The sequence below is a fragment of the Cricetulus griseus genome, chromosome 4 (genome assembly GCF_003668045.3).
Source record: "Cricetulus griseus strain 17A/GY chromosome 4, alternate assembly CriGri-PICRH-1.0, whole genome shotgun sequence".
Lineage (NCBI taxonomy): Eukaryota > Metazoa > Chordata > Mammalia > Rodentia > Cricetidae > Cricetulus > Cricetulus griseus.
Window position 1 is genome coordinate 131,552,948 of NC_048597.1, and position 27,786 is coordinate 131,580,733.

At 38.6% G+C, this 27,786-nt stretch overlaps 1 protein-coding gene and 1 pseudogene across 1 annotated transcript in view; both read right to left on the reverse strand.

Annotated features, from left to right (window-relative positions):
• The window catches only part of LOC100769032 (N-acetylated-alpha-linked acidic dipeptidase 2), a 62,936-nt gene extending 35,858 nt beyond the window's left edge, over nucleotides 1–27,078 (reverse strand). Inside the window, exons 1-7 of the mRNA XM_027410878.2 lie at nucleotides 27,014–27,078; nucleotides 24,633–24,763; nucleotides 23,891–24,002; nucleotides 20,798–20,984; nucleotides 19,152–19,253; nucleotides 7,979–8,104; nucleotides 5,921–6,107 (exon numbers count right to left, since the gene is read on the reverse strand). Of these exons, the coding sequence (XP_027266679.2) occupies nucleotides 5,921–6,107; nucleotides 7,979–8,104; nucleotides 19,152–19,253; nucleotides 20,798–20,984; nucleotides 23,891–24,002; nucleotides 24,633–24,763; nucleotides 27,014–27,078 (910 nt within the window). The remainder of the gene's footprint in view (nucleotides 1–5,920; nucleotides 6,108–7,978; nucleotides 8,105–19,151; nucleotides 19,254–20,797; nucleotides 20,985–23,890; nucleotides 24,003–24,632; nucleotides 24,764–27,013) is intronic.
• On the reverse strand, nucleotides 3,906–5,523 carry LOC100768454 (annotated as a pseudogene).
• Nucleotides 27,079–27,786: the final 708 nt, after the last annotated feature.

Consider the following 27,786-nt stretch of genomic DNA (forward strand, 5'->3'; position numbering starts at 1 on the left):
CTCCCTCACCTTGTTGATTTGTTCTAGACCCCAGCCCAGCAGGCAGCCCCTGCTAACCCAGAGGCCTTTCCTCTCAGGACAAGTAGGCTGGAGGCAGACTCATATCTCCCCTACTGCTCCTAAATTCTAATCCCTGCAGTTTCATCCCAAATTCTCTAGCAAGAAATCTGCTATGATCTCCCTTTCTTGTCTGACCCCATCCCCAAGACCCTCTCCTCCAACCTTCCTTCCTCTACCTCATCCCAGTATCCCAGTCTACAATACCAGCAGGCGTTCCCAGAGAACACATCTGGACAGGACAAGCAACACTCAGTCAATATACTCCATGAAAATCCAGAGATGTAACAGAAATCAAGGAATAAAACACCAATCCAACAAAGACAAATCCAGAAATCAGCACCTAGACCTACAATCATCCCAAATCCAGATGCCTAGCTGTCACCATAAAAACACAATCAATAACAGCAAGGGCAAATGTCTCCATTGGAGCCCAGCTATCCTACCACAGCAGGCCCCGAATATTCCAACATAGCTGAAACACAAGAAAAAGACCTTAAAACCAACTATAGAGTTCCTTAAAGTGGATTTAAAAAATCCATGAAAACAAATAAACAGTGTCTGGAAATGAATAAACAGTTAAAGAAATCCAGGAAAACACAAACAGTTGAAAGAAACAAATAAAACTGATCAAGACCAGAAAATGGAAATAAAGGAATCAATAAATAATAAAGAATCAATAAAGAAAACAAAGACTGAGGGAATTCTGGAAATGAAAGGTTTAGGAATCCAAACAGTAACTACAGAGGAAAGCTTTACCAACAAAATATAAGAGATGGAAGAGAGAATCTCAAGGTCTGAAGATACTATAGAAAAAATGGATACCTCTGTCAAAGACAATATTAAATCTCAAGTTTCCTGACACAAAATATGAAGAAATCTGGTACACTATGGAAGGACCAAACCTAAAGAAGAAGATTCCCAACTCAAAGTCCCAGAGAATATCTTCAACAAAATCATAGAAGAAAATTTTCCTAACCTCAAAAAGGATATGCACATAAAGGTGCAGGAAGCTTACAGAACACCAAATAGATTGAACCAGAAAAGGAAGTTCCCCCACCACATACTAATCAAAACACTAAATGTACAATACAAAGAAATAATATTAAAAACCACATGGGAAAAAGGCCAAGTGACATACAAAGGCAAGCCTATTAGAATTACCCCAGAGTTCTCAATGGAGACTCTAAAATCAGAAGGGCCTGGACAGATACTTGGCAGATTCTAAGAGACCACAGATGCCAGTCCTAACTACTATACCCAACAAAACTTTCAATCACCATACATGGAAAAAACAGGATATTCTATGATACAGTCAAATTTAAACAATATCTATCTATAAATCCAGTCCTACAGAAAGTGCTAAAAACCACCAATGTTAACTACACCCATAAAAAAATAGGAAATAATTTTATATCAGCAAAAACAAAAGAAGGAAAGTGCACACACATCACCACTACCACCACGACCACCACAAACAACAACTGGAATCAACAATCATTAATCATTGGACTCTCTGAAATGTGTCAGTATGCAGGCAGACATGGTGCTAGAAAAGGAGCTGGGTGTTCTACATCATGATCAACAGGGAGCAGAAGGTATCTGTGTACCATAGTGGGTGCAGTTTGAGTGTATAAGACCTCAAAGCTTGCCCCCAAAGGGATAGGAAACACTTCCTCCAATAAGGCCATACCTACTTCAAGAAGGCCACACTCACTAATATTGCCACTCCCTGTGGGCCAAGCATTCAAACTCATGAGTCTATGGGGCTATTCCTGTTCAAACCACCACATGCTGCTCCCTGACCCCCAAAGAAATTCAACTAAAATTTTTCCTAAAGGATAAGACTGTGTACTCTTTCCATATCTACTCATTATAGAACAATAAGACAACTGATAAAGATCAAAGTGATGCAAATTGGAGAAGAGGACCTCAAAGAATCATTCGAAGATGATATGATAATATGTGTGTGTGTGTGTGTGTGTGTGTGTGTGTGTGTGTGTGTGTGTGTGTGTCCCTAAAAATTCCACCGGGAACTCATACAGATTATAAAAACCTTCAACAAAGTAGATACAAGATTCACACACACACACACACACACACACACACACACACACACAAAATCAGTAGCTGTCATATGCACAAATGGAAAACTGAGAAAGAAATCAGGGAGACAATATATTTCATAATAGCCTCAAATAATAAAATATCTTAGAGTAACTCTAACCAAGCAAGTGAAGACTTGTATGATAAATTTTAAGTCTTTGAAGAAAGAAATTGCAGATATCAGAAGATGGAAAGATCATGCTCACGGGTCAGTAGGAGTGACATGGTAAAGATGGCCATCCTATCAAAAGCAATCTAGAGATTCAGTGCAATCCTAGTCAAAATTCCAACACAATTCTTTTTTTTTGGGGGGGGTATTATGTGTTTGCTTTTTTTAATTGTATAATTCATTTATACAAAGAAATCACTTGATTGATCTATTTACAGCCTTTTCCAATTTTCATTTTCACTGGAGATATATTTCACACGATGGGTAACAATGACTTGAACTGATGGCTAGTATAAATCTGGGCTGACACAGGATCTCAATCCTTCTCCCTCCTTTAAAGAGCATGACCCCATTTCTAACACAAACATTTTGGAGTGAAGAATCACCAGCTTCATTTTTTTAATGAAGAAAACCAATCAGAATTAACCTAATATGTTCAAATTTCCAACACATTTTACGGTTTCTTTTCAAATTCACTATTTGCAGGCATGAGAAACCAAAGCAAACACAGTTCCCACCTCCCTCTGGCCTTCTACAACTTCCTACAAACCCTCAAGTCAGGCTTTCCTGTCTCCACTCCTCTGAATCAGCATTTTACCTTAGACAAACTCCTTTTTCCCTTTCCTTCTCTTCACTATTCCAGTCTCCTGCCTTCTCTCTTGCTTTCCAGACAACACAAAAACTTTCACCAAAGTCCTTCTTGTGGTTTCTTCCAGTAGTCTAGAATATAATAAGTCATCTCATGGGTCTTCACTATCCTGACATGATACACTGCAAAAACTTCAGTTTTCTTAATTGGCTCAACACACACAAAATCAGGAAAAAAAAAAAAAAAACTTTAAGGACATGCCAATTTAAAAAAGGCATCAATGTAAAAACATAAAAGAAAATTCTAAAAACTACTTTACAATAAAATATTAAATAGTTGGCAGAATAAATGAATGAAAAATGAGGAATGTGCAGTGAAAAACCGATCTAAGAAGGCATTCCAGTTAATAAAAATGGAAAACACATTGAGTTTTATGATTGTTTTCCAAGGAAGTGGTGCTTCACTGTAAATTGAAGTATTTCATACTCAAAAATCTTCCATGTAGATTGTAGATGTCATTATTAAAATTTCATTCATCATTTGAGGTTTAACAAGGAACACTGATAGAATTTCAGCATTAACAAAACTTTAAGTTTGGGAAATACTGCAAATATCACATTTGGTTGGAATTGGAAAGTCATGGTGAACCCAGTCAGGATAATGCTGGTTTCACACATATTCCTTCTTATAAAAAATACCAGGTGGGTATGTTCTAAATAGTCTATGAAAATACCTCTTTAAAGTCTGCAATTTAACAGTAATATGTATATCTTTAGCTGCCATTAACAACAATGACGATGACAACAATAACAAGGGGGGAAGGGAAGGAGAGAGAGAGAGAGAGAGAGAGAGAGAGAGAGAGAGAGAGAGAGACCCAAACCATGAACACATTACAGCTGGTACAGAGTAACCCTAGGATGCTCCCATTACAAGAAAAAAAAAAAAACTGTACAAATTTATAAATAAACAGCCTCCCAGCCTCTCACCAGAGAACACATTTACACCAGAGTCTCTTTCCTGTTGCCACCTGACTGGGCTTTGTCCCTTGCTCTTCGTAAGCCAGGCTGCACTCGATGTGCCTTCACGATCTTGGTGTCTTCTGCTGTCTGTACACTGGAGCCACATTCCAGTGCACTTTCATCATCTCCCTGTGTAAACCCGGGAGCCATGGATGACCTTCGCTGGCCTGGGAGATTCCCAGCACTGGGGTTGTTCTCACACTCTTCGTGGAGCTCTAGTAAGCCCTGCAGCTCTAGGGGGCTGGCCGCCCGCTGGAAAGGGGCGATGGCAGTACAAATACAGTTGAACCACTGCTGCTTATGAAACACGTCATTGGCTTGCAGTGTGTGTCACTGGCCTGGAGAGGGGTCTTGGAAGCGGACTCTAAAGATATTTTTAGCTTTGTCTGAGTTGCCAAAAGCCCCTTGGAAGGAACTTCCCATGCGCACATCCCCATCCTGCAGGTCTTCCTGCACTGGGATCGGTTGCCGGTAAACCTGGTAGGAGTGAAGCTCATTTCGTGTGACAGGCCGAGTCAAAACCAAGATGTCTTGAAACAGGAAAATATACAGTTTATGGCCACTTTTATTCTTCAGCTCCCCATGGCACAACAGCACTTGCTCGCTTCGATCCTGGGGTCCTTCTTCTTGTACAGGTACTCCAGCTTGTCGATGTAATACTGACACTCGGATTCACCTTTCTTCAAGTTTATATCAGAAATAACTCCTTGAATTATCAATACTGCTTCCTAGCTGGACATCAGGGTGGTCTTTTGGAGTGTGTCTAAGGATTTCTTTTTAACAGTAAAGGGTATTTGACAAGGAGACTACGAGGGATATCTAGGAAACTCCAAAGATCTAGTTTTCAGCTGAAGGGAGACTCCAGACAGCGCTGAAGGAAGTCTTGGACTCTTGGGTCTTGTTTCTTCTGATCCAGAAGAGCCTTGGCTGCCAGCTGGTTACTACAGTAGCCCTTGTAGGCATTCAGGCCTGGTAACCAGTTCACGAGAATGTGACCGATCTGTTCCAGTGTCCCATCAGGCTTGGTTGCTTCGCCTATTCTTGCCAACAAATCTTCATGCAGGAGTATGTAAGCGTCCAAGTCACCAAATATATGTGTGAGTTCCTCTTCTGACATGATGAACAGCTTTTACATGGGGTCATGGTAGGCCTTTCTAGCAAGCTTGAGATCTCAACTAAGTCCTGCTCATCTCGGGACAATTCATATATTGCCTCTTGATGTTTGATCTCTCGAGTGGTCAAGAACTCCTTCATACTGATGTCTAGCATCTATGACCATATAGCACCCTACTTCTTCTCTTGGTGGGGGTTGGGACTGTGGACCTGCTGAATGACTTCTGGGCAGAGGCTGGAGATCTGTGGTCACCACAAAGGGTCAAGGACTGTATGGTTTGACCAAAGCGCCTGACTGCTCCATTTCTGACGGGAGAGATTAAATTTGCCGAGGATGTGACCCGAGCTAGAGGCGGAACTCTTTTATTGCTTGGCTCCTCCTGCTCCCTAAATGGCTGGTTATTAACATCTAAGACTCAGATGGTCCTTTAAATGGGCAGGAGACCTCCGATCTCATCATGAGCTACCATGCTTTACAAATGTCCCTTCAAACCTCTCAGGTTAGTCCACCTGCGAGTCAGCCCCGTACGGCAGTACTGCCAAGGCACCCTGGCTTTTCCCCCCAGTGCTCAGCCTGGCCTGGCAGCCATGCCCCCATGCCTCCTACCCGCGGTGGAACTCCGTGCTTCTGCCCAACACAATTCTTTACAGATCTTGAAAGGACAATACTCAACTTCACATGGAAAAACAAAAAACCCAGGACAGAGAAACTACTTATTTCCTAGCAGTCAGAATCCCCAATGACATAAAGGCATACATAATTTTAGGTTTATTGTGATTCTTATTGTGATAAGTGCTTGTTGTTATATGCCTAGAACAGCAAGGAGTATTGTACAAAAGTGATCAACTAACAGATTTGCCCATTACCTTTAGCTGGATAGCCTGGAGTGAGTGGGTCACCTGCCCCATTTAGGTTTAAGACATTTCCTCTCTGCGCTGCAGCTCCTGGAAGGTTCCATCCTTTGGGATATGGCTGTACCTCAGGGGCAAAGTAGTCAGCAGGATCAGAATACAGAATGATTCCCATGGCTCCCGCCAGCATGGCATTTTTAACCTGTAAGAGCAATGTGCAACACAATGCAGTAATGCAAATGACTGACTTACTCTTACAAAAATAGTTTAATAACTGCATTTGATGGTGACGTTACATACTTGTTACCTTTGCATTCAAATTCATTTCCTTCATGGTAAACTTAACAAATGGTCATTTATCTTACAAAATCTTAACTAAATTATCTCTTTTAAGAACTGTTCCTGTCATTCCCAAACATGCAAAAGTCTCCTCTTTTATACTTATTTTATATATTTATATCATAGGACAGTTTATAACACATTAAAATATCTTTCTGGTGTTTGTCTCTACTACAAAAATGAGTATTGTTGAGAATGTAAACGATGCTATACTTTTTTGGGGGGCAGGGTTCTCTGCGGAAACAGTCCTGACTGTCCTGGAACTCACTTTGTAGACCAAGCTGGCCTTGAACTCACTGAGATCATCCTGCTTCTGCCTCCCAAGTGCTGGGATTAAAGGCATGTGCCACCACCAATCAGTGATGCTATACTCTTAACCAACTACCCACAAAAATCTTGCACCTCACTGAGTAAGCACTTTTGGGTTTTTACCTCTATATATAATAGTCACAGTGTGGTTTTCAAAAGTATCTTTGTGGGCATCTAATTATCTGGATTTGCTAAGAATAGACAACTTTATTCTGTGAGATAACTGAAATCCTAATCATCATAAGTGTTGTAGCAAAAGATAGATAAATCTCACTCTTGGCTCTCTCAAATGTATTACAGTATTAAGAAAGACTCAGCTTTGTCAATGTCTCAACTTTCTGGAAAGGAAATTTTATTATTTCATCAAAATTATGAACAAACATATATCATTATCTATACACTTAATTTTTATCACAAAAATTAGATGCAAATTTTTGAAGTATATGTGGAACATTAACAATGGAATACCTTATAGTAGTAACATATTGAAGCCTAACTAAGGAAAGCATATATCAACAGGAGAATGATTAAATAAAATTATCAATTCTGAAAAATTATGTTTCTATTTAAATTACTGAGGCATTTAAGAAATAGTCATATAGAAATTACTGATATCAGTTTGCTACTGAGATGCTCTACAGTGCATACTAGGAAGGAGCCTATGAAGAACTCTGTGAGGTTGCTATTATTAGCATTCCTGTTCCACTTGTGAGGACACTGACACAGAGAGAGTAGGTAACAAGTAAAGAACTAAAGATTCAGTGCCCAGACTAGGCCTGACCTGAGTGTGTGAAGCCAGGTTCCTAGCCCTTAACTGTTACTATACTTTAAAACTTTAGTGTGTTACCATGGCTATGTGTAGGAATGTGTGAATCGGAACAATGTTACAAAACACACAATGTTATCATGGACTCTTTAAAAATCTAATCATAAAACCAGGTGCTGCTAGCTCACACCCCAGCACTGGGGAAGCAGAGGCAGGTGGATCTCTGTGAGTTTGAGGCCAGCATTGTCTACAGAAAGAGTTCCAGGAAGCCTCCAAAGCAATACAGAGAAACCCTATCTTGAAAAAACAAAAAAATAAAATAAAATCTAATCATAATAATTGCATAAAGTATACATATGCTCATATTTAGAATTCAAAGAATTTCATCAAGAAGGGATGATTAAAATTGAATATGTCTAGAAAAACTAAGTTGGGTAATAGAGAGGAAATGTTCCTTTAATTCACTTTTAGAAAGCAAATACTACTTTTATAACAAAAATAATTTCCTTTCTAGAAAATACAGTTATATAAAATAAAATTTTCTGTTTACCTATTGAGAACAACCAAAAAATAATAAAATAAGAGCAATTTCACAAAGTGAATATTATATTTATGGGGTTCAACCTCTCCTCTCCCCTCTAGAAAAAAGAATACCCTACTTTATTTCCTCGAAAGATCTTCCCATATCTTGCAATAACAATCTTCCCAGTGCAGTTGATGTTCATCTCTCTTTCTAGTTTGAAGAAGTCCTCAGTGCGAGCATAGTTGGCATACACAAGCTCTCCCTACAGGGAAATGGGAAAGATACATATGCTACTGCCTTGAAGCCAAAATGAAAAGAATTTGTTCCTCAAAACTGTCTTGGTGACTTTTTTTTCATTATCTGGGATTGATTAACATTCCAAACTCATGACACCATCATTTTAACACTTCAGAAACTTCCTTAAGGAGCTAAGATGCATTTTAAATAGTTGTTCTCCAGAAGAAAGTATCAGCAGGCAACAGTCAAGCCCTTTCAGTAATCACAACTGTGTTTTCACTTTTAGCTTCCCTCTTCTTTTCCAATCATGTTTCTTTAATTAAAAATACTTTTTTAATAGAATATATTCCAATAATGGTTCCCCTCCCCTACTCCTTCCAGGTTTTCCCCATCTCCACTTCCTTCACGATCCACATCCTTCCTGTCTAACCTTAGAAAACAAGCAGGCATCTAAGGAGTAATGATAAAATAAACAAAACAAAGAAATCAGAATAGGATAAAAGAACCAAAAAAAAAAGAACAAGATCTAAAGGAAAAGTATGAGAAATGCATATAAATACAGAGACACATGTTTGCACACACACAGGAATTCAATGAATGCACAAAACTGGAAGTCATGATATATATGCAAAGGACCTGTAATGTTTATAAAAACAAACAACACCCCCCCAAAAAAAGAACAACACCAAAACCCTGAGTTAACATTATGAGATAAAGAACCTTTAAAGGAGTCATTGGACTCATTTGTGTTTGCCATTTACTGATGGGCATGGGGGCCTGCTCTTAAGAGTGATTTGTTTCCCCAGTGAAACTTCTGTGGAGAAAACTAACTTTTCATTTGTAAGTAGCTATCAATTGGTGATAGCTTCTGAAATCCCAAAGATGTTTAATTTCCAACCACAACATTATTTTAAGAATGTCTGTAGTACGGACTACAAAAACAGATGGGCAAAATAATTTACAATTCACATTGTAAACAGAGGGGAAAGTTATGAAAGCACATTCACAAGTGTGTTGCTCGGTGGAGCAAGTGCTATCTGCTTCAGTAGGACTCCTTCTAGTGCACTTGTTTCCTGTAATTTTTCTCTTCCTTATGGGCTTTTCTATTATTAAAAAAATCATTTTACATTTTGAAGGTGTTCATACTACTGAACATCAAACAATGAATACACAAATATCTAGTCTGCATGTGAATTCCTATTGGTGGAATTTCTCTACACAAGCTTTCTTATAACAAAGAAAAGTGCAATTTGTTCATATTTAAAATGTACTTTTGCTGAGCAGTGGTGGCACATGACTTTAGACCCAGCACTGAGAAGGCAGAGGTAGGCAGATCTCTGTGAGTTTGAGACCAGCATGGTCCAAGAGAGCTACTTCCAGGACAGCTTCCAAAGCCACAGAGAAACCCTTTCTCAAACCTCCCCCCTCCAAAAAAATAAAATAAAATAAAATAAAAATGTACTTTTTTAAAATCCAAGAACACATAAGAAAAATCATACACCATGATCAAGTAGGCTTCATGCCAGGGATGCAGGGATGGTTCAACATATGAAAATCCATAAATTTAATCCACCATATAAACAAACTGAGAAAGAAAAATCACAGGATTATCTCACTAAATGCTGAAAAAGCCTTTGACAAAATCCAACACCCCTTCATGATAAAGGTCTTGGAGAAATCAGGGATAACAAGAACATACCTGAACATAATAAAAGCAATATACAGGAAACCAACAGTCAACATCAAACTAAATGGAGAGAAACTCAATGCAATTCCTCTAAAAACAGGGACAAGACAAGGCTGTCCACACTCTCCATACCTCTTCAATATTGTCCTTGAAGTTCTAGCTAGAGGAATAAGACAACAAAAGGAGATCAAGGGAATACAAATCGGAAAGGAAGAAGTCAAACTTTCACTATTTGCACATGATATGATAGTTTACATGAGTGACCCGAAAAACTCTACCAGAGAACTCCTACAGCTGATAAATACCTTCAGGAAAGTGGCAGGATACAAGATTAACCCCCCAAAATCTGTAGCCCTACTATATACCGATGACACATTGGTGGAGAAAGAAATCAGGGAAACATCAACCTTTACATTTGCCACAAACAGCATAAAATACCTTGGGGTAACAATAACCCAAAAAGTGAAAGACATGTATCATAAGAATTTGAGTCTCTAAAGAAAGAAAGTAAAGAAAATACCAGAAAATGGAAAGATCTCCCATGTTCTTGGATAGGTAGGATCAACATAGTAAAAAATGACAATCTTGCCAAAAGCAATCTACAGATTCAATGCAATTCCCATCAAAATCCCAGCACAATTCTTCACAGACCTTGAAAGAACCATTCTAAACTTTATATGGAAAAACAAAAGACCCACAATAACCAAAACAACCCTGCACAATAAAGGAATTTCTGGAGGCATCACCATCCCTGACTGCAAGCTCTGTCACAGAGCTATAATCCTGAAAACAGCTTTGCACAAAACAGATATTGGCACAAAAATAGACAGGTAGATCAATGGAATCAAATTGAAAACCCTGACATGGACCCATACACCTACAAACACCTGATTTCTGACAAAGAAGCTAAAATTATACAATGGAAAAAAGAAAGCATCTTTGACGAATGGTGCGGGTATAACTGGATGCTGGCTTGTAGAAGACTGCAGACAGAGCCATATCTATCCCATTGCACAAAACTTAACCCCAAATGGATCAAAGAACTCAACATAAATCCAGCCACAATGAACCCTCTAGAAGAGAAAGTTGGAAGTACCCTTGAGTTAATTGGTACAGGAGACCGCTTCCTGAACATAACACCAGTAGTAGAGACACTGAGATCGACAATTAATAAATTGGACCTTCTGAAACTGAGAAGCTTCTGTAAGGCAAAAGACACAGTCAACAAAAGAAAACTGCAGCCCACAGAATGGGATAATATATTTACCAACCCCACATTCTGACAGAGGGTTGATCTCCAAAATTTACAAAGAACTCAAGAAGCTAGTCTCCAAAAGACCAAATAATCTAATTAAAAAGGGGGGTACAGAACTAAATAGAGAATTCTCAATAGAGGAATCTAAAATTGCTAAAAGACACATAAGGAAATGCTCAACATCTTTAGCCATTAGGGAAATGCAAATCAAAACAACTCTGAGATACCATCTTCCTCCAGTCAGAATGGCTAAAATCAAAAATGCCAATGACAGTTTATGCCGGAGAGGATATAGACAAAGGGAACACTCTTCCACTGCTTGTGAAAGTGAAAACTTGTATAGGCACTTTGGAAATCAGTATGGCGGTTCCTCGGGAAAATAGGAATCAGTCTACCACAAGATCCAGCAATTCCACTCTTAGGCATATACCCAAAAGATGCACATTCATACAAGACATGTGTACAACTATATTCATAGCAGCATTATTTGTAATAGCCAGAACCTGGAAACAACGTAGATGCCCCTCAACTGAAAAATGGATAGAGAAAATGTGTACATTTACACAATGGAGTACTACTCAGTGGAAAAAATAAAAACAATGGAATCTTGAAATTCGAAGGCAAATGGATGGAACCATCCTGAGAGAGGTAACCCAGTCACAAAAAGACAAAGAGTGGTATGTACTCACTCATATATGAATTTTAGACATACAGTAAAGGATTACCAGCCTACAAACAACACCGCCAGAGAAGCAGAAAACAAGGAGGACCCTAAGAGAGACATAAACGGTCACCCGGAGGAGAGAGGGACTAGATCTCCTGAGCTAATTGGGAGCATGCAGGGAGGGAGAGGGAGTTAGGAGAAAGTGAAGGGGAGAAGAGGAAGGGAGGGGAGGACATGGGAGAGCAAGAAGCTCGAATCAGGGGGAGAATAGAGGAGAGCAAGAAAAGAGACACCATAAGAGAGAGATTCATTGTAGGTTTAACGACAAATCTGGCACTAGGGAAATGTCTAGAGATCTACAATGCTGATCCCACCTAACAATCTAAGCAACAGTGGAGAGGCTACCTTAAATGCCCTTTTCCAATAATGAGATTGATGACTACCTTATATGCTATCCTTATATGATGACTTATATCCTTATATGATGACTACCTTATATGCTATCCTTATATGCTATCCCTCATCCAGTAGCTGATGGAAGCAGAAGTAGACACACACAGCTAAACACTGATCGGAACTCTGGAATCCAGTTACAGAGAGGGAGGAATGAAGAGCAAAAGGGTCAAGACCAGGCTGGAGAAACCCACAGAAACAGCTGACCTGAACAAGAGAGAGCTCATGGACCCCAGACTGATAGCTAGGAAACCAGCATAGGACTGTCCCAGACATACTGAATGTGGATGTCAGTTTGGAGTTATGATTAATCTATTGGGCCACTAGCAGTGAATCAGTATTTATCCCTAGTTCACAAATGGACTTTTGGAGCCCACTCCACACAGAGGGATACTCTCTCAGCATAGACACATGGAGGAGGGTCTAGACCCTCCTAAAAATGATATGACAGATTTTGAAGATTCCGACATGGAAGGCCTCAGCCTCCCTGGGGAGCAAAAAGGGGATGGAATAGGAGGGTCGATGGGGACAGGGGAGGAGGTGAGGGAGATGGAACTGGGATTGACATGTAAAACAAGCTTGTTTCTATTTAAATAAAAAAGAAGATAAGAAAAAAAGAAAAAAAATAAAAAATAAAAATGCAGCTTCCTTCCCTTTTCGACGACCTGATCCATAACGAGGTGAGTGACCCTCTGCTCTTACCCAACTCTCGTCCAAAACCCTATTCACCCTGATCTCTCTGGTCCTGCGCCCGCTTGGAGTAGACCTGCCCAGGCAGGGAGGAACTCCCTGAGTCTGGAAACACCCCACTCTTCCTTCCTGTCCTGACGAACTGACACCTACAGAGGCCTAACTCCTTCAGAGTGAGGAGATTACTGGGAGAGGCAAGACCATCCAGAGCTGCAGACATTGAATTCCTGGCCCCCACACACCACAGGGTCACAAGAGGAGATAGAGAGACCCCACCTGAACCCACTGGAAGAACATATGGGAAGGAGACAGAATAAGAACTCACTCAACAATAGAAAGACCAATATAACACCACCAGAATCTAGGGACTCCATTCCAGCAAGATCTGAAAAGCCCAACACAGAGCATGAAGAAGAGATGGACCTCAAAAATTATCTCAGCAAAATGGTAGAGACCTTTAAAGAGGAAACAAGAAAATCCCTTAAAGAAAGAAGAAAAAGCAAGCAAAAAATTACACAAAATGGAGGAAAAGACAAACCAAAAAAAATTCAAGAAATAAACAAATCTCTTAAAGAATTTAAAGAAACACAAGAAAAAAACAACCAAACAAGTGAAGGAAGTTCTTGAAACAGTTCAAAGCATGAAAGCTGAAATAGAGACAATAAAGAAAACACAGAATGAGGTGATGCTGGAAATGGAAAGACTGGATAAACGATCAGGAACTAAAGATGTGAGTATAACTAATAGAATTGAAGAGATGGAAGAGAGAATCTCAGCTATTGAAGACTCACTAGAGAATATACATTCATCAACAAAAGAAAACCTCAAGTCCAACAAATCCCTAACACAAAATATCCAGGAAATATAGGACACCGTGAAAAGACCAAACCTAAGAATAATAGGTATAGAAGAAGGTGAAGAAACACTGCTCAAAGGTACAGAAAACATATTCAACAAAATCATAGAAGAAAACTTCCCCAACCTACAGAAGGATATGCCTATGAAAGTACAAGAAGCTTACAGGACACCAAACAGACTGGACCACAAAAAGAAGTCCCCCCCGACACATAATAATCAAAACACAAAATCTACAGAATGAAGAGAAAATAGTAAGAGAAGCAAAGGAAAAAGGCCAAGTAACATAAAAAGGCAAACCAATCAGAATCACACCCAACTTCTCAATGGAAACTCTAAAAGCCAGAAGGTCTTGGATAAATACCCTACAAGCACTAAGGGAGCATGGATGTCAACCCAGACTACTGTACCCAGCAAAACTTTCAATCACTATAGATGGAGAAAACAAGATATTCCATGACAAAAACAGATTTAAACAACACATATCCACAAATCCAGCACTACAGAAGGTTCTGGAAGGAAAACTGCAAACCAACGAAAATAACTACACTCACAAAAACACAGGCAATAGATAATATAATTTACCATACTCAAAAAAGAAACAGGAGGGCGAAATCCAGACACAATGACACCACCAACAATAAATCCAAAACAAACAAGAACCAACAAACAATGGACATTAATATCCCTAAATGTCAATGGTCTTAACTTACCCATAAAAAGATATAGGCTAACAGAATGGATTTGAAGACAGAATCCATCTTTCTGCTGTTTACAAGAAACACACCTCAACTTCAAAGACAGGCGTTACCTCAGAGTAAAAGGATGGGAAAAGATTTTCAATTCAAATGGGCTCAAGAAACAAGCTGGTGTAGCAATACTAATATCTAACAACTTAGACTTCAAACTAAAATCAATCAAAAGAGATGGAGAAGGGCATTTCATACTCATCACAAGAAAAGTCCATCAAGATGAAGTCTCAATCCTGAACATCTATGCTCCAAATACGAAGGCACCCACATTTGTACAAGAAACATCACTAAAGCTCAAACCACACATAAAACCACACACACTTATAGTGGGAGACTTCAACACCCCCCTTACACCACTAGACAGGACCACCAGACAGAAACTTAAAAAAGAAACAAAAGATCTGACAGAAGTTATGACCCAGCTGGGTTTAACAGATATCTATAGAACATTCCATCTAAACACAAAAGAATATACCTTCTTCTCAGCGCCACATGGAACCTTCTCTAAAATTGACCACATAGTTGGCAGCAAAGCACAGCTCCACAGTTACAAAACAATTGAAATAATCCCCCATTTTTGTCAGATAACCATGCATTAAAGCTAGAATTCAACAGTAATACAAATTTCAGAAAACCTACATATTTGTGGAAAATGAATAATACCCAATTGCACCATTCTTGGGTTGAGGAAGAAATAAAAATAGAAATTAAAGACTTCCTAGAATTTAATGAGAATGTAGACACAACATACCCAAACTTATGGGACACTCTGAAAGCAGTGTTAAGAGGGAAGTTCATAGCACTAAGTGCCCACATGAAGAAACTTGAGAATAGTCACATTAGAGAATTGACAGAACAACTGAAAGCTTTGGAGCAAAAAGAAGCAAGGAGGAGTAGATGCCAGGAAGTAATTAACCTGAGGGCCGAAATCAATAAAGTAGAAACTATGAAATCAATGAAACAAAGAGTTGGTTCTTTGAGAAGATCAACAAGATAGAAAACCTCTAGCCAAACTAACCAAAAGGCAGAGCGAGAGCATGCTAATTAACAAAATCAGAAACGAAAAGGGGGATATAACAACAGACACTGAGGAAATCCAGAGAATCTTCAGGTCATACTTTGAAAACCTGTACTTCACAAAATTCGAAAATCTAAAGGAAATGGACAGTTTTCTGGATAGATATCACTTACCAAAATGAAACCAAGATCAGATAAGCAGTTTAAATCCACCTATAACCCCTAATGAAATAGAAGCAGTCATCAAAAGCCTCCCAACCAAAAAAAGCCCAGGGCCAGATGGCTTCACTGCAGAATTCTACCAGAAATTCAAACAAGAGCTAACTCCAGTACTCCTCAAACTGTTCTGCACAATAGAAGCAGATGGGATATTGCCAAACTCTTTCTACCAGGCTACAATCACTTTGATACCCAAGCCACACAAAGATATGACTAACAAAGAGAACTACAGACCGATATCCCTCATGAACATCTATGCTAAAATACTCAATAAAATTTTGGCGAATCGAATCCAAGAACATATCAGAAAAATCATCCACCATGATCAAGTAGGCTTTATCACAGGGATGCAAGGATGGTTCAACATATGAAAATCCATCAATGTAATCCGCCATATAACCAAACTGATAAAGAAAAACCACATGATCATCTCACTAGACGCTGAAAAAGCCTTTGACAAAAATCCAACATTCCTTCATGATAAAGATCTTGGAGAGATCAAGAATAACAGAACATATCTAAACATGATAAACGCAATATACAACCAACCAATAACTAACATCAAACTAAATGGAGAGAAACTCAAAGCGTTTCCTCTAAAATCAGGAACAAGACAAGGCTGTCCACTCTCTCCATATCTCTTCAATATTGTACTTGAAGTTCTAGCTAGAGCAATTAAGACAAGAAAAGGGGATCAAAGGTATACAAATTGGAAAGGAGGAAGTCAAACTTTCATTATTTGCAGATGACATGATAGTCTACATTAGTGACCCGAAAAACTCTACCAGGGAACTCCTACAGCTGATAAACACCTTCAGCAAGGTAGCAGGATTCAAAATTAACTCAAAAAAATCAGTAGCCCTAGTATATATAAATGATAAATTCAATGAGAAAGAAATCAGGGAAACATCACGTTTCACAATATCCACAAGCAACATAAAATATCTTGGGGTAACACTAACCAAAAAAGTGAAGGACCTGTACAATAAGAACTTTGAGACTTTAAAGAAAGAAATTAAAGAAGATACCAGAAAATGGAAAGATCTCCCATGCTCTTGGATAGGGAGAATCAATAGTAAAAATGGCAATTGTGACAAAAGCAATCTACAGATTCAACACAATCCCCATCAAAATCCCAACACAGTTTTTCACCTACGTTAAAAGAACAATACTCAACTTTATATGGAAAAACACAAGACCCAGGATAGCCAAAACAACTCTTTACAATAAAGGATCTTCTGAAGACATCACCATCCCTGACTTCAAGCTCTACTATAGAGCCATAGTTCTTAAAACAGCTTGGTATTGGCACAAAAATAGACAGATAGACCAGTGGAATTGAATTGAAACCCTGCTATTAACCCACACATCTATGAACATCTTATTTTTGACAAAGGTGCTAAATCTATACAATGGAAAAAAGATAGCATCTTCCACAAATGGTGCTGGCACAATTGGATTCGGACATGCAGAAGATTGCAGATAGAACCATACTTGTCACCATGCACAAAACTTAAGTGCAAATGGATCAAAGTTCTCAGCATAAATCCAACCACACTGAATCTTCTAGAAGAGAAAGTGGGAATTACCCTTGAAAAATAAGGCAGAGGAGACTGCTTCCTGAACATTACACCAATAGCACCGACATTGAGGTCTGCAATTAATATATGGGACCTCCTTTAAACTGAGAAGCTTCTGCAAGGCAAAGGACACAGTCCGTAAGAAAAAATGACCACCCACAGAATGGGAAAAGATCTTCACCAATCCCACATCTGACAGAGGGCTGATTTCCAAAATATATAAGGAGCTCAAGAAGCTAGCCACCAAAATACCAAACAATGAAATTAAAAAGTGGGGTGAGAAACTAAATAGAGAATTCTCAACATAGGAATCTGAAATGGCTGAAAGACACTTAAGAAAGTGCTGAAAATCCTTGGCCATCAGAGAAATGCAACTCAAAACAACTCTGAGATACTACCTCACACCTGTCAGAATGTCTAAAATCAAAAATACCAATGACAATCTATGCTGGAGAGGATGTGGAGAAAAAGGAACACTCGTCCATTGCTGATGGGAGTGTAAACTCGTAAGACCACTCTGGAAATCAGTATGGCTGTTGCTCAGAAAAATGGGAACCAGTCTACCTCAAGATCCAAAAATTCCTCTCTTGGGTATATACTCAAATAGTGCATGTTCATACAACAAGGACATATGTTGAACACATGTTCAACCATGTTCATAGCAGCATTGTTTGTAATAGCCAGAACCTGGAAGCAACCTAGATGCCCCTCAACTGAAGAATAGATTGAGAAAATGTGGTACATTTATACAATGGAGTACTACTCAGCAGACAGAAAAAAGCAATGGAATCTTGAAATTGACAGGCAAATGGATGGAACTAGAAGAAACCATTCTGAGTGAGGTAACCCAGTCACAAAAAGACAAACATGGTATGTACTCACTCATATATGAATTTTACACATAGAGCAAAGGATTACCAGCCTATAATCCTTTTCACCAGAGAAACTAGGAAGCATGAAGTACTCTAAGAGATCAATGGACCCCAGGAATGGGAATTGGCATGAACTCCTGAGCTAATTGGGAGCATGAGGGTCGGGGAGAGGGAGCTGCCACAGTAAGAGCAGGAGAACAGGAGTAGAGGAGAGGAAACAGAGGAGCAGAAATATTGAGTTGGGGGAAGAATAGAGGAGAGAGGGCAGGATGAAAGATACCATATTATAGGGAGCTACTATAGGTCTGAGAAAAGATCTGGAACTAGGGAGTTCTCCAGAGACCTACAAGGATGACACAATCTGACAATCCAAGGAATGGTGGAGATGATAACCTAAAAGCCCTTCCCCTAAAATGAGATTGATGACTACTCTTTATGCCATCCTAGAGCCCTCATCCAGTGGCTGATGGAAGCAGAGACAGACATCCACAGATATACACTGAGCTGAAATTGGGAATTTAGTTGCAGAGAGGGAGGAATGAAGATGGAAGGAGTCTGTACCAGGTTGGAGAAACCTACAGAAACAGTTGGCCTGAACAAGGAAGAGTACATCGACCCCAGATGCTGTCTGGGAGACCAGTACCAGACTGATCCAGACCCCTGAACATGGATATCAATAAGGAGGCCTCTGCACTCCAGGGAGCCTCTGGTAATTGATTAGTATTTTTCCCTGGTACAAGAAGGGCCTTTGAGAGCCCATCCCACATGAAGGGATACACCGTGGCCCTGGGCACATGGGGAAGGGCCCAAGCCCAGCACAGGAAGATTTGGTGGACTTTGCAGAGCCCCCGTTGAGGGCCCTACCCTGCCTGGGGAGTGGTGGGTGGATGGGGTGGGTGGTAGGTTGGGGCTGGGGGAGGAATGATGGGGTGAGGGGAGGGAGAGGGAGAAGGGACTTACATGTGAAACAAGCTTATTCTCTAACTTGAACTAATAAAAAATTAATAAAAATGTACTTTTTTTTTTACCTCTGGCACGCCATTGGCTGAAAATGCATTATATGGTGGTACAATGTTTGTAATATTCTCATATCCATCTGGTGGTGGTTCAAGGTATGATGTCTTAAATATCTAGCAAGAATTCAAACATGCCAAGTTACAGAGAATAATTCCAGGTCACTATTAAGGTATGGTCCACCTTGCCCCCTGAGTTACACTTAGGTAAAGTTTTATAATTAAATAGATAAATCCTATTGACAACAATGAGTATGTTTTAAATCATCTTCAAAATAATAGTCCTTTGGGATTAAATACTCTCTTACTACGTGTAGAAGCAGAGCTAAAAAGGTGGCATTCATGGGCTGGGGTGTAGCTTGGTGATAGAATACTTGTGTAACATGCTGCATTCTATCTCCACCACTGCTTAAAAGTAAGCAAACAGAAGAAATGCTCCCAGTGGCAGTCCTTTTGTGATTTCCTGTTTTGTTTTTTTCTGCTACTCTTGAAAAGACCTTTTCTTTCACCATCATTATATCTTCTACCATCCCTAAACCTGCTTATGGCTCTGCATCTCCCACCTGTGAACTGCTAAACTAAGCAAGCCACCTGTACCAGGCAGTCGGGAGTGGATAGTCACCCTGATTATTTACACGATTCCTCTTTGCTTAAGTCACTCATGAACCATGTCGTTAACACACTCCAGAACTGCTTCTCAAATTCAGCCTTCATCTGTATTTCTACTAGTAGTCTAATTCAGTGCTTAGCCCTTAAATCTTAACTATTATGTTACACTGTAACTTTGACTCCCTGCCTACTCTACATGTAATGTGACAGTGCCCTATCTAACATGCTTTTCAGTTCTATCTTTTCCTTACCTAACATTTTCAGAAGGTCTCATAATTGAAGCTTGACATTTAACTCTTTAAGATATAATATAATGCTATAACCCATCTCCAGAGCACATCTACTAATTTATCCCTTTATGTAGTCTACTTTCCTTTCACACTATTGGAATACATAAAATCCTTAGACTGTACCAAAATACAGAGCCATGAAAAACATTCATGCATGTCTAGTGTTTTCCTCTGACTAGCACTCTCTCACCCTGCATTAAGTTTTCATGTAGTTAAACTCTTATTTTATTTTCTGACTCATATATCAATTCCTCCAATAAGACTTTGTATCTATCTCCTTGTTTAGAATAAATGACCTGTTCCATTGTAGATTCAGATCCTTCCTAGCATTTATATTAGTGATTTTACATGATGTATCCTTTGTCTGCCTCACCTTAGTAAGCAAAGGAACTATGTCCTAATCTTCATATTGGCTTGAGAAATTAGTCCTATGCTTAACACAAAAGACACTGAAGATTTTGCAGTATATCAACTTTTCTGAATTATGTAAATGGTACTACACTACTAACAAATTTCTATTGTTACTCGACTCTACATTCCAATCAATGAAGGAGCAAGAAGCAAGCGATGAACTAGGTTGTGTGCACCTGTAATCCCAGAATTCAGGAAGCAAAGGTAAAAGGTTTGCCACAGATTTGAGGACATTCTGGTTCATACAGCAGATTCCATGTCAGCAAGAGCTAAAAAGGGAGATCCTGTTTCAAAGACAAAGTACAAACCAGAGATTTCAAAATATGAAAACTCCCAAGAATTCTACATCACCTCAACTCCATGTTCATCAACAATTGATACATAGTTTGCATTCGTCTCATTTGGGTAAGATAAGAGAACATCATAATGAACCAAGTTGGCTGAATCTAATCCAAATTTCTTCCACTGTGTTTGGATTTTCTTGGCAAGCAATAAATTTTGTTCTGTTCCTGCCAGATGTGGAAATTTTGTAAAGGAACTGAAATGAAAGGAATAAAATTGGGAATTAAGAGAGTACATTCAAAAGATGCTCCATGGTTCATCTTTCAGGCAGCCAAGTATCAATTATGTATCAGACAGAGAAAAAATCTCAGTTGAATATACCAAGTTTTATAATGATTCTTTAAAGTATGTAAGCACAACTGCAATCTCCATGTTATACTCCCTCCAGAAATAACATAACCCATGGTACGAACAATAGCACAAGACCCAATGTGAGAAGACAACTTTAAGAATGTCAGAGTTCTATAACAACGATGTAACACCTTGGTGTTTATGAGGAAATGGAGAGGGAGAAGTCCTAATATTTGCTTGGGGATATTCAGATACTTTGCATTTTGCTTAGATGCTCCTATTGACTGTAACATGTATATAGCAGTGTATTGATCTCATTAAAATTAAGACCCATGAAGTATTCTATTCTCTAGTGCCAAGCCCTTGTCTGTGACATGAGAAGCACAGATATGTTAAACTGTCTTGTGTGATATTTTCTTAGTTTTGGTTATATGTGAGCTATAGCATTTTAGCCACTCCACAAAGAGTTGTTCATGAAACTTATTTTGCTTTAGGTGAATAGTAAATGTTTCTTCTCTTTTTTGCTTAAATCCGCAGGGAAATAATAAATACTTCTGTAAATTAGTTTTAAAGTTAACTAAAGGAAGATAGGAAGATAGAAAATTGACATGAAGATGAATTTTCATTGAAACCCTTGTACCAGCACTGTTACATTTCATTGCATTCTCACAACTACTCTGCCTTTCCCCTATTTTGCAAATAAGGTAACTGAGAAAGTAGTTCATATTTTTATACATAATAAATACTTGGGCTAGAACCTGAAATTATAACTTTCTGATTTTGAGAAATAGTATTTTTCAGTAGTGGATCTGATCTAATTGTATGATTGCTCATGATACTCGGACTGTCCCATATAATTTAGACAATAATGTGCATACCCCAACACACATCTGACCCACCCTTCCATCTTTCGGCCTCTTTACTACAAGCTTCTACTTAATAGCACTCTTTCCACTTAAATTTTTTGTTGTTTGTATACTTTGTACAAGGCCTTCTTCCCAGACATAACTATTTCTCCATCTACTTTATTCTTCCCCTCTCCTATCTGTAAAACTACCACTGAACTATGAAGACTCAAGTCTCAAGCTCTGGGAATATTTCTCTCTCCATGTTATTAAGTGAATAACAAAGGCTACAGATGCTTAATATGTCAAATATTTCTTTTGCAAATTACAAATGAATTTAGACAACTTATTTTACAGCTATGGAAAAATACATTGAGCCTAGGTATATAATTTCTACTATACATATTTGTGTTGGTTATGGTTTTTTTGTTTTGTTTTGTTTTTTGTTTTTAACTTGACTAAACCTAGAGTCATCTAGAACAGGGAATCTCAATTAAGAAATTGTCTTCTTCAGACTGGCCTTGTAGGCATGTCTTTGAGGACTTTTTTAAATTAATGATTGATTGGAGAAGGCCCAGCCACTGTGGGCAGTACCATCCCTAGGCAGGTAGTCCTAGAATTCATAAAAATGCAAACTGAACAAGCCAGAAGGAACAAACCAGTAAACAGCATTCATGGTTTATGCTTTGATTATTGTCTCCAAGTTCCTCTCTTGAGTTTCTATCCTGACTTTCCTCAGTGATGGAGCATGTCCTGAGAGATCTAAGATGAAGGAAACCTTTCCTCCCCAAGTTACTTTTAATCATGGTATTTATCATAGCAATAGAAACCTAACTTTTGCAATAGTTCATTGTTGTTTTACTTAGTACTAGAGACAGATACTATGTTTGTAATTAGAAAAAATCAGTGTATTTCTTTAAATGGAGATGGAGGATTAATCACGAGCTTGTGCTTCTCATCTTTTAGAGGGCTTAATGAAATGAAACACAGGAGTGGAATAAAGAAAACCAGACTGTAACATTTGAGTTTCCTTTGGTGATCCAAATTGAATAGTAATCTGGTAATGTTCAAACAAAGTAAAAACAAGAACAGTATTCCCTGTTGCATTTTTCATTCCATAGGGGAAAACAACTTTAGTTAAGATTCTCTCACCTTTCGTGTAGCTGCAGTGCATGGCACATTCCTTCTTAGCCTAAGGGCCAGAGAATTAGAATTCTCAGGATCCAAAAGAACGCATGTGCTTTGTTTAGTGTAGTATATCTGCAAAATCTCTGAAATCAGAAGGCTTGGAAGGGGTGTAGTTTATGTAAATTATAATTCAACAAAGCTAATTCATTAATGGTACTCTTTTTGTGGAAGCCTGAGAACCATAACTGTTATAGTGACTGCCTTAAAACGGAAGTTGAAAGGTTTACACTGTGTTTCCTATTTTCATGTTGTTCTGTGTTTGAGTAAAACAAAATGAGAAAAATATTTAAGGCAACCACAATCAGAAACACTGATCTCCTTTCTAAGTTACTGGGCTGCCAGAGTCCCACTCTTCCTAAAAGAATTCAGTGAAGATGGGGGTGGAGAGATAAGATTTTTCTCATTAAATCAAGTATACGGATCAAGTCCATGCACAAGCCACATTCAGGCAGCCAGGACTGTTTCATAGAGAAACTCTGTCTCAGAAAAAAAACAAACAAACAGAAAATCATATTCAGTTGCAGTTCAAGATTATATGAAGATGAAATGTCTCTAAATACACAAACCAGACACTTTTCTGTGGGATGAAGTTATAGGTGAGAAAAGGCTCCTCTGTAACAAGCTATGGGTTTCATCCTAAGTGCTTTAGATGTTTTAAAAATCAGTGAAGAGATGAGCAACTTATAACGTCACATATAAATAAAGGCTGTCCAAGTTTTAATACATTTGTTCCTGCAAGAAACACTACTTCTAAGATAAAAATGCAAAATAAGCTTACCGAAGAAATGATCTAATGTTTTCAGCTTTCATTTCAGATACGAGTTTCCACTGCATGCTTTGATGGTAAGGAGCTGAAGTAGTTGTTTCTTTGAGAGGCTTAACAAACCAGCCTGGGGGTGACATGGAATTACAGGCACACACAAACAACACACAGAGATACACAAACGTAGAAAGACACATAGACACAAGCACACTGATTGCTTCTATTAGAAACCAAATAAAGTTTAAAAACAAAAACCGATATTTAAACAACAGATGATTGTGAGCTTTTGAGATTAAAAACATGCTAACTGCTGAAAGCTTTTAAAATTCTCATACAAATGTAACTCTCAGTTGCTTAGCACGGGTTTACTTTAAAACAGTTCTTTTACTTCTCTTGTGCTCTGAATATATGAGGATGACCACTCTCTTGAAATCTAGTTCATAAGCAGTCCCTGACAGTCAGGAAGCACTGCAAAATCATCCATGGAAAAAATAGTTTCAATTCATAATTACTTAGAAATAGTCGTCTTTTTTTTCCATTCACATAAATAGTAACAGCTTAGTTATCTTCCCAGCAGCCCACAGCAGTAATCTTTACTCAATAGAAACTTAGTAAAGTTGAATTCTGACAGAAATGCTTTCTATTCGCTCTCTATTTTGCTGCATTCTTTTAAGAACTTCACAGAGCCCACCCCTGACCACTCTAGGCTTCTCTCCTCCCTCCCTTGAGATCTCCTCACCCCAGCTTTCACACTTACCCATAGAAAAGCCAGCAAGGAAGGACGCCAGGGCTGCAGCAATGCAAATCCCCAGACCCCTGAGATGCTTAGGCCTTGCCATGTTGTCCTGGGCCCAGCAGCGCCGAGGACTGCAACTGCAGGGCTGGGGGCTGCAGATGAAAAGTGAACATGAGCAGGGGACTTTGCAAAGACCGGTAGACTAAGCGAAACTGCAAGGCAACTGGAAGTGCCGCTGGGTGTAGGCTGCTGCCTGCTCAGTCTGCAGACAGTGAAAGGCCTTGCAGCAGGGGTTGGGGCTTGGGGGGTGGGGCTGCTTCGAAGAGCTCCAATATTAACTGAAGAGACCAACCAGAGCCTTTGTCAACTGCATTCCAAGAAGGGCTTTTTCACTGAAAATCTCACTGAAGACTTCCTTACTCAGCTTTTAGGACAATAGTGTGTCCTGGGCTGCAAACTGGAGCCTCAACCCTGTAACACCAAATCCCAGACAATGAGACTTAATTCCTCCCACTCCCCAGCCACCACCTCTCCCCCACATGCCTATCTGAACAGAACTCCACATTCCTGTGCTTCTATAGCAGAGGTTTTAATACACCTCACTAGAATATTGTAGTTCAAATGAACAAAATTCACCATTGCAAGGGCCTTGCACTGTATCTGGCAGTAAATTCTAAATGCAATTTCTGTCCTTATCCCATTAAACTTTTTGTTGTTGTTGTTTAGTTTTTTGTTTTTTGTTGTTGTTTCAAGATGTGGGTCTCTCTGTATAGCTCTCTGTAGACCTAGAACTCTCTGTAGACCAAACTGGCTTTGAACTCACAGAAACTCACCTACCTCTGCCTCCCTCCCTAGTGCTGGGATTAAAGGCATATGCCACCACCGACTGGCCCTATTAAATTTATAAAGCATTTCCCATCAAAAGTGTTTAGAAAGTTCTCAAAATAGCTGGTCTTGCAAATAGAATTCCTGTCTCCATCTCACTCAAAGAGAACATCTACCAAGTAATAGTTGACTTTTCATCCCTAGCTAGAAACATATTTGCAGCCAAATCATATTCCTTAGAGGACACTGAAGGCAATAACATCTCTAGGATATGCCAGGCCTTTGTCCACATCCTGGACACTACTAATAGCTTTGGGTTAAGACACCTTATTTCCAACAAGTTGCTCTTGGCTGTTCTTATTGGTTACTGTATCAAATGGCTTTTCTTTTGTAACTTTGACAAAAGCCCTTATAGATACCTTAAAAGTACTTTTAATAAAATCAGGTAATTTTTGTTTTGTTTTTTAAGAAGTCTCCAAGTCTAGTCTTGAACTTGCTGAGCAGTCAAAGGCTATCTTGAACAAATTAGGAGTGTGCCCCCATGCATTATTTATATGGTTATGGTTACTGAATTCAAGTCTACTTGCAAGCTACATATGCCTTCTACCAACTGTGCCACAAATGCTGCCCTGAAACCTTATTTCTAATGTTTGTAAACTTTTAAAGCTAGTAAAATCAGCTCCTTCAATAGTGGCTCTTTGGACTGTCCTAAACTAATGTCTCTGTCAGCCTTAATTTTAGAAATTATAGAAATTAATTTTTCAAATAAATTTTCATGTCAAAATCAATCCCTTTACATGTAGATGAATACATAGGAAATTAGAATGAAATTATGTCAAAGGTAGAGCTGACTATAAAGTAGATATACTCTCCAAATATACCTTAAGAAATGCTTCCACAATTTATCATGCAAACAAAGAATGTAAAGATTTATTTTGTTTATTTGATTTGTTTTTTACTTTTTCAAGACAGGGTTTCTCTGTCCTGCAATTTGCCCTATAAACCAGGCTGACCTGAAACTCAGAGCTCTTTTCACTTTTGACTCCTGAATGCTAGGATTAAAAGCCAAGACACCTAGTTAAATATAGTGGTTTAAATAACTATCCAGTATCTAACAGCTGGGACAAGAATTTCCTCCATTGACAAACAGTATGAAATGTTACCTGTATTCCACATAAACATTTTGGGAATTGTTTATGCAATTTGCTAATTTCCAGGCTTTTCTCTTTATCTTTAAATACACAAAAACCCAATAAGTTTTGTGGGAGAAAATGTGAAAACTAATGATTCAAGTAAATCAATTATTTTTAAATTTTGTTTTTTCCATCCTGTCTCAATTTTGAGAGCCAGTTGAAGTTTGACTGGTAGGAGAAATCGGTGCATTTGTCACTGTCACTTAATTTTCCAAAATTAAGATTAGATTATTGGTTCAGTCCCCATTTTTCAAGGAGTTGTCACGTGACACACATTGTACAAACATCTGAGGATGTGATACTTGCCATTACAAGACCTATGATGGACTGATAAGGTAAACATTGGGTAAATTATTTCATATGACACGTTCTAAGCAGCATTACCTCCAATACGACCGACGCCGGTGCCCTATCAGGCGGCATCTGCAGTTTGAGTCCTGTAAATCCATTGTGAAAAGTGTGGTTGGCTGGCTCCAGAGTCTTTGTCCTTTTGTTACTATGGAATCTGTAAGCATTTAGAATTTCTGCTCTATTACGAGTATCACAAAAGACTTATTTTAAGTAATGCTTTTTAATAATTAGATATTTACATTTTGTGAAGCACATGTAAAAGAGCAATATTGCTGATCGTTGATAACCTTTTATTTTCCCTTAAAGCTAAGTATGTGTATAAAAAAACCATTTTCTATTGGAAACCAATCTCTCCACAAAACTATTACTCAGTTAGCCTCTAAAATAAACTGTTTTACAATTCAAGTTAAACATTCTTATACAATTTTTTTCCCCTCCTCACATCGTAGAAGCATCATTATAACTCCAAAATCAAGTCACTTCAACTGGTTTATGAATAATCTTTTGAAAATAGTGAGATAGAGCTAAGTGTTGTAGCACACACTTCTAATCCCCAAACTCAAGAGTTTCAGATTTACCTCAAAAAGTTTCAAGACATCCTGGATTAGCCAATAAATTCCAAGCTAGCCTGCAATACATAGGCCCTATATTTAAAACAAAGCAAACAAAGCAAATGGGAAATGTTTACTAATAAAGCAATATATATGCATATATATTTCTTAATAATATTTTAACAATTAATGTTAAAAGGATTTAGTGTCTAGATATTTGTCACACCCACATTCTCAACAGTGGCTAAATCAGAA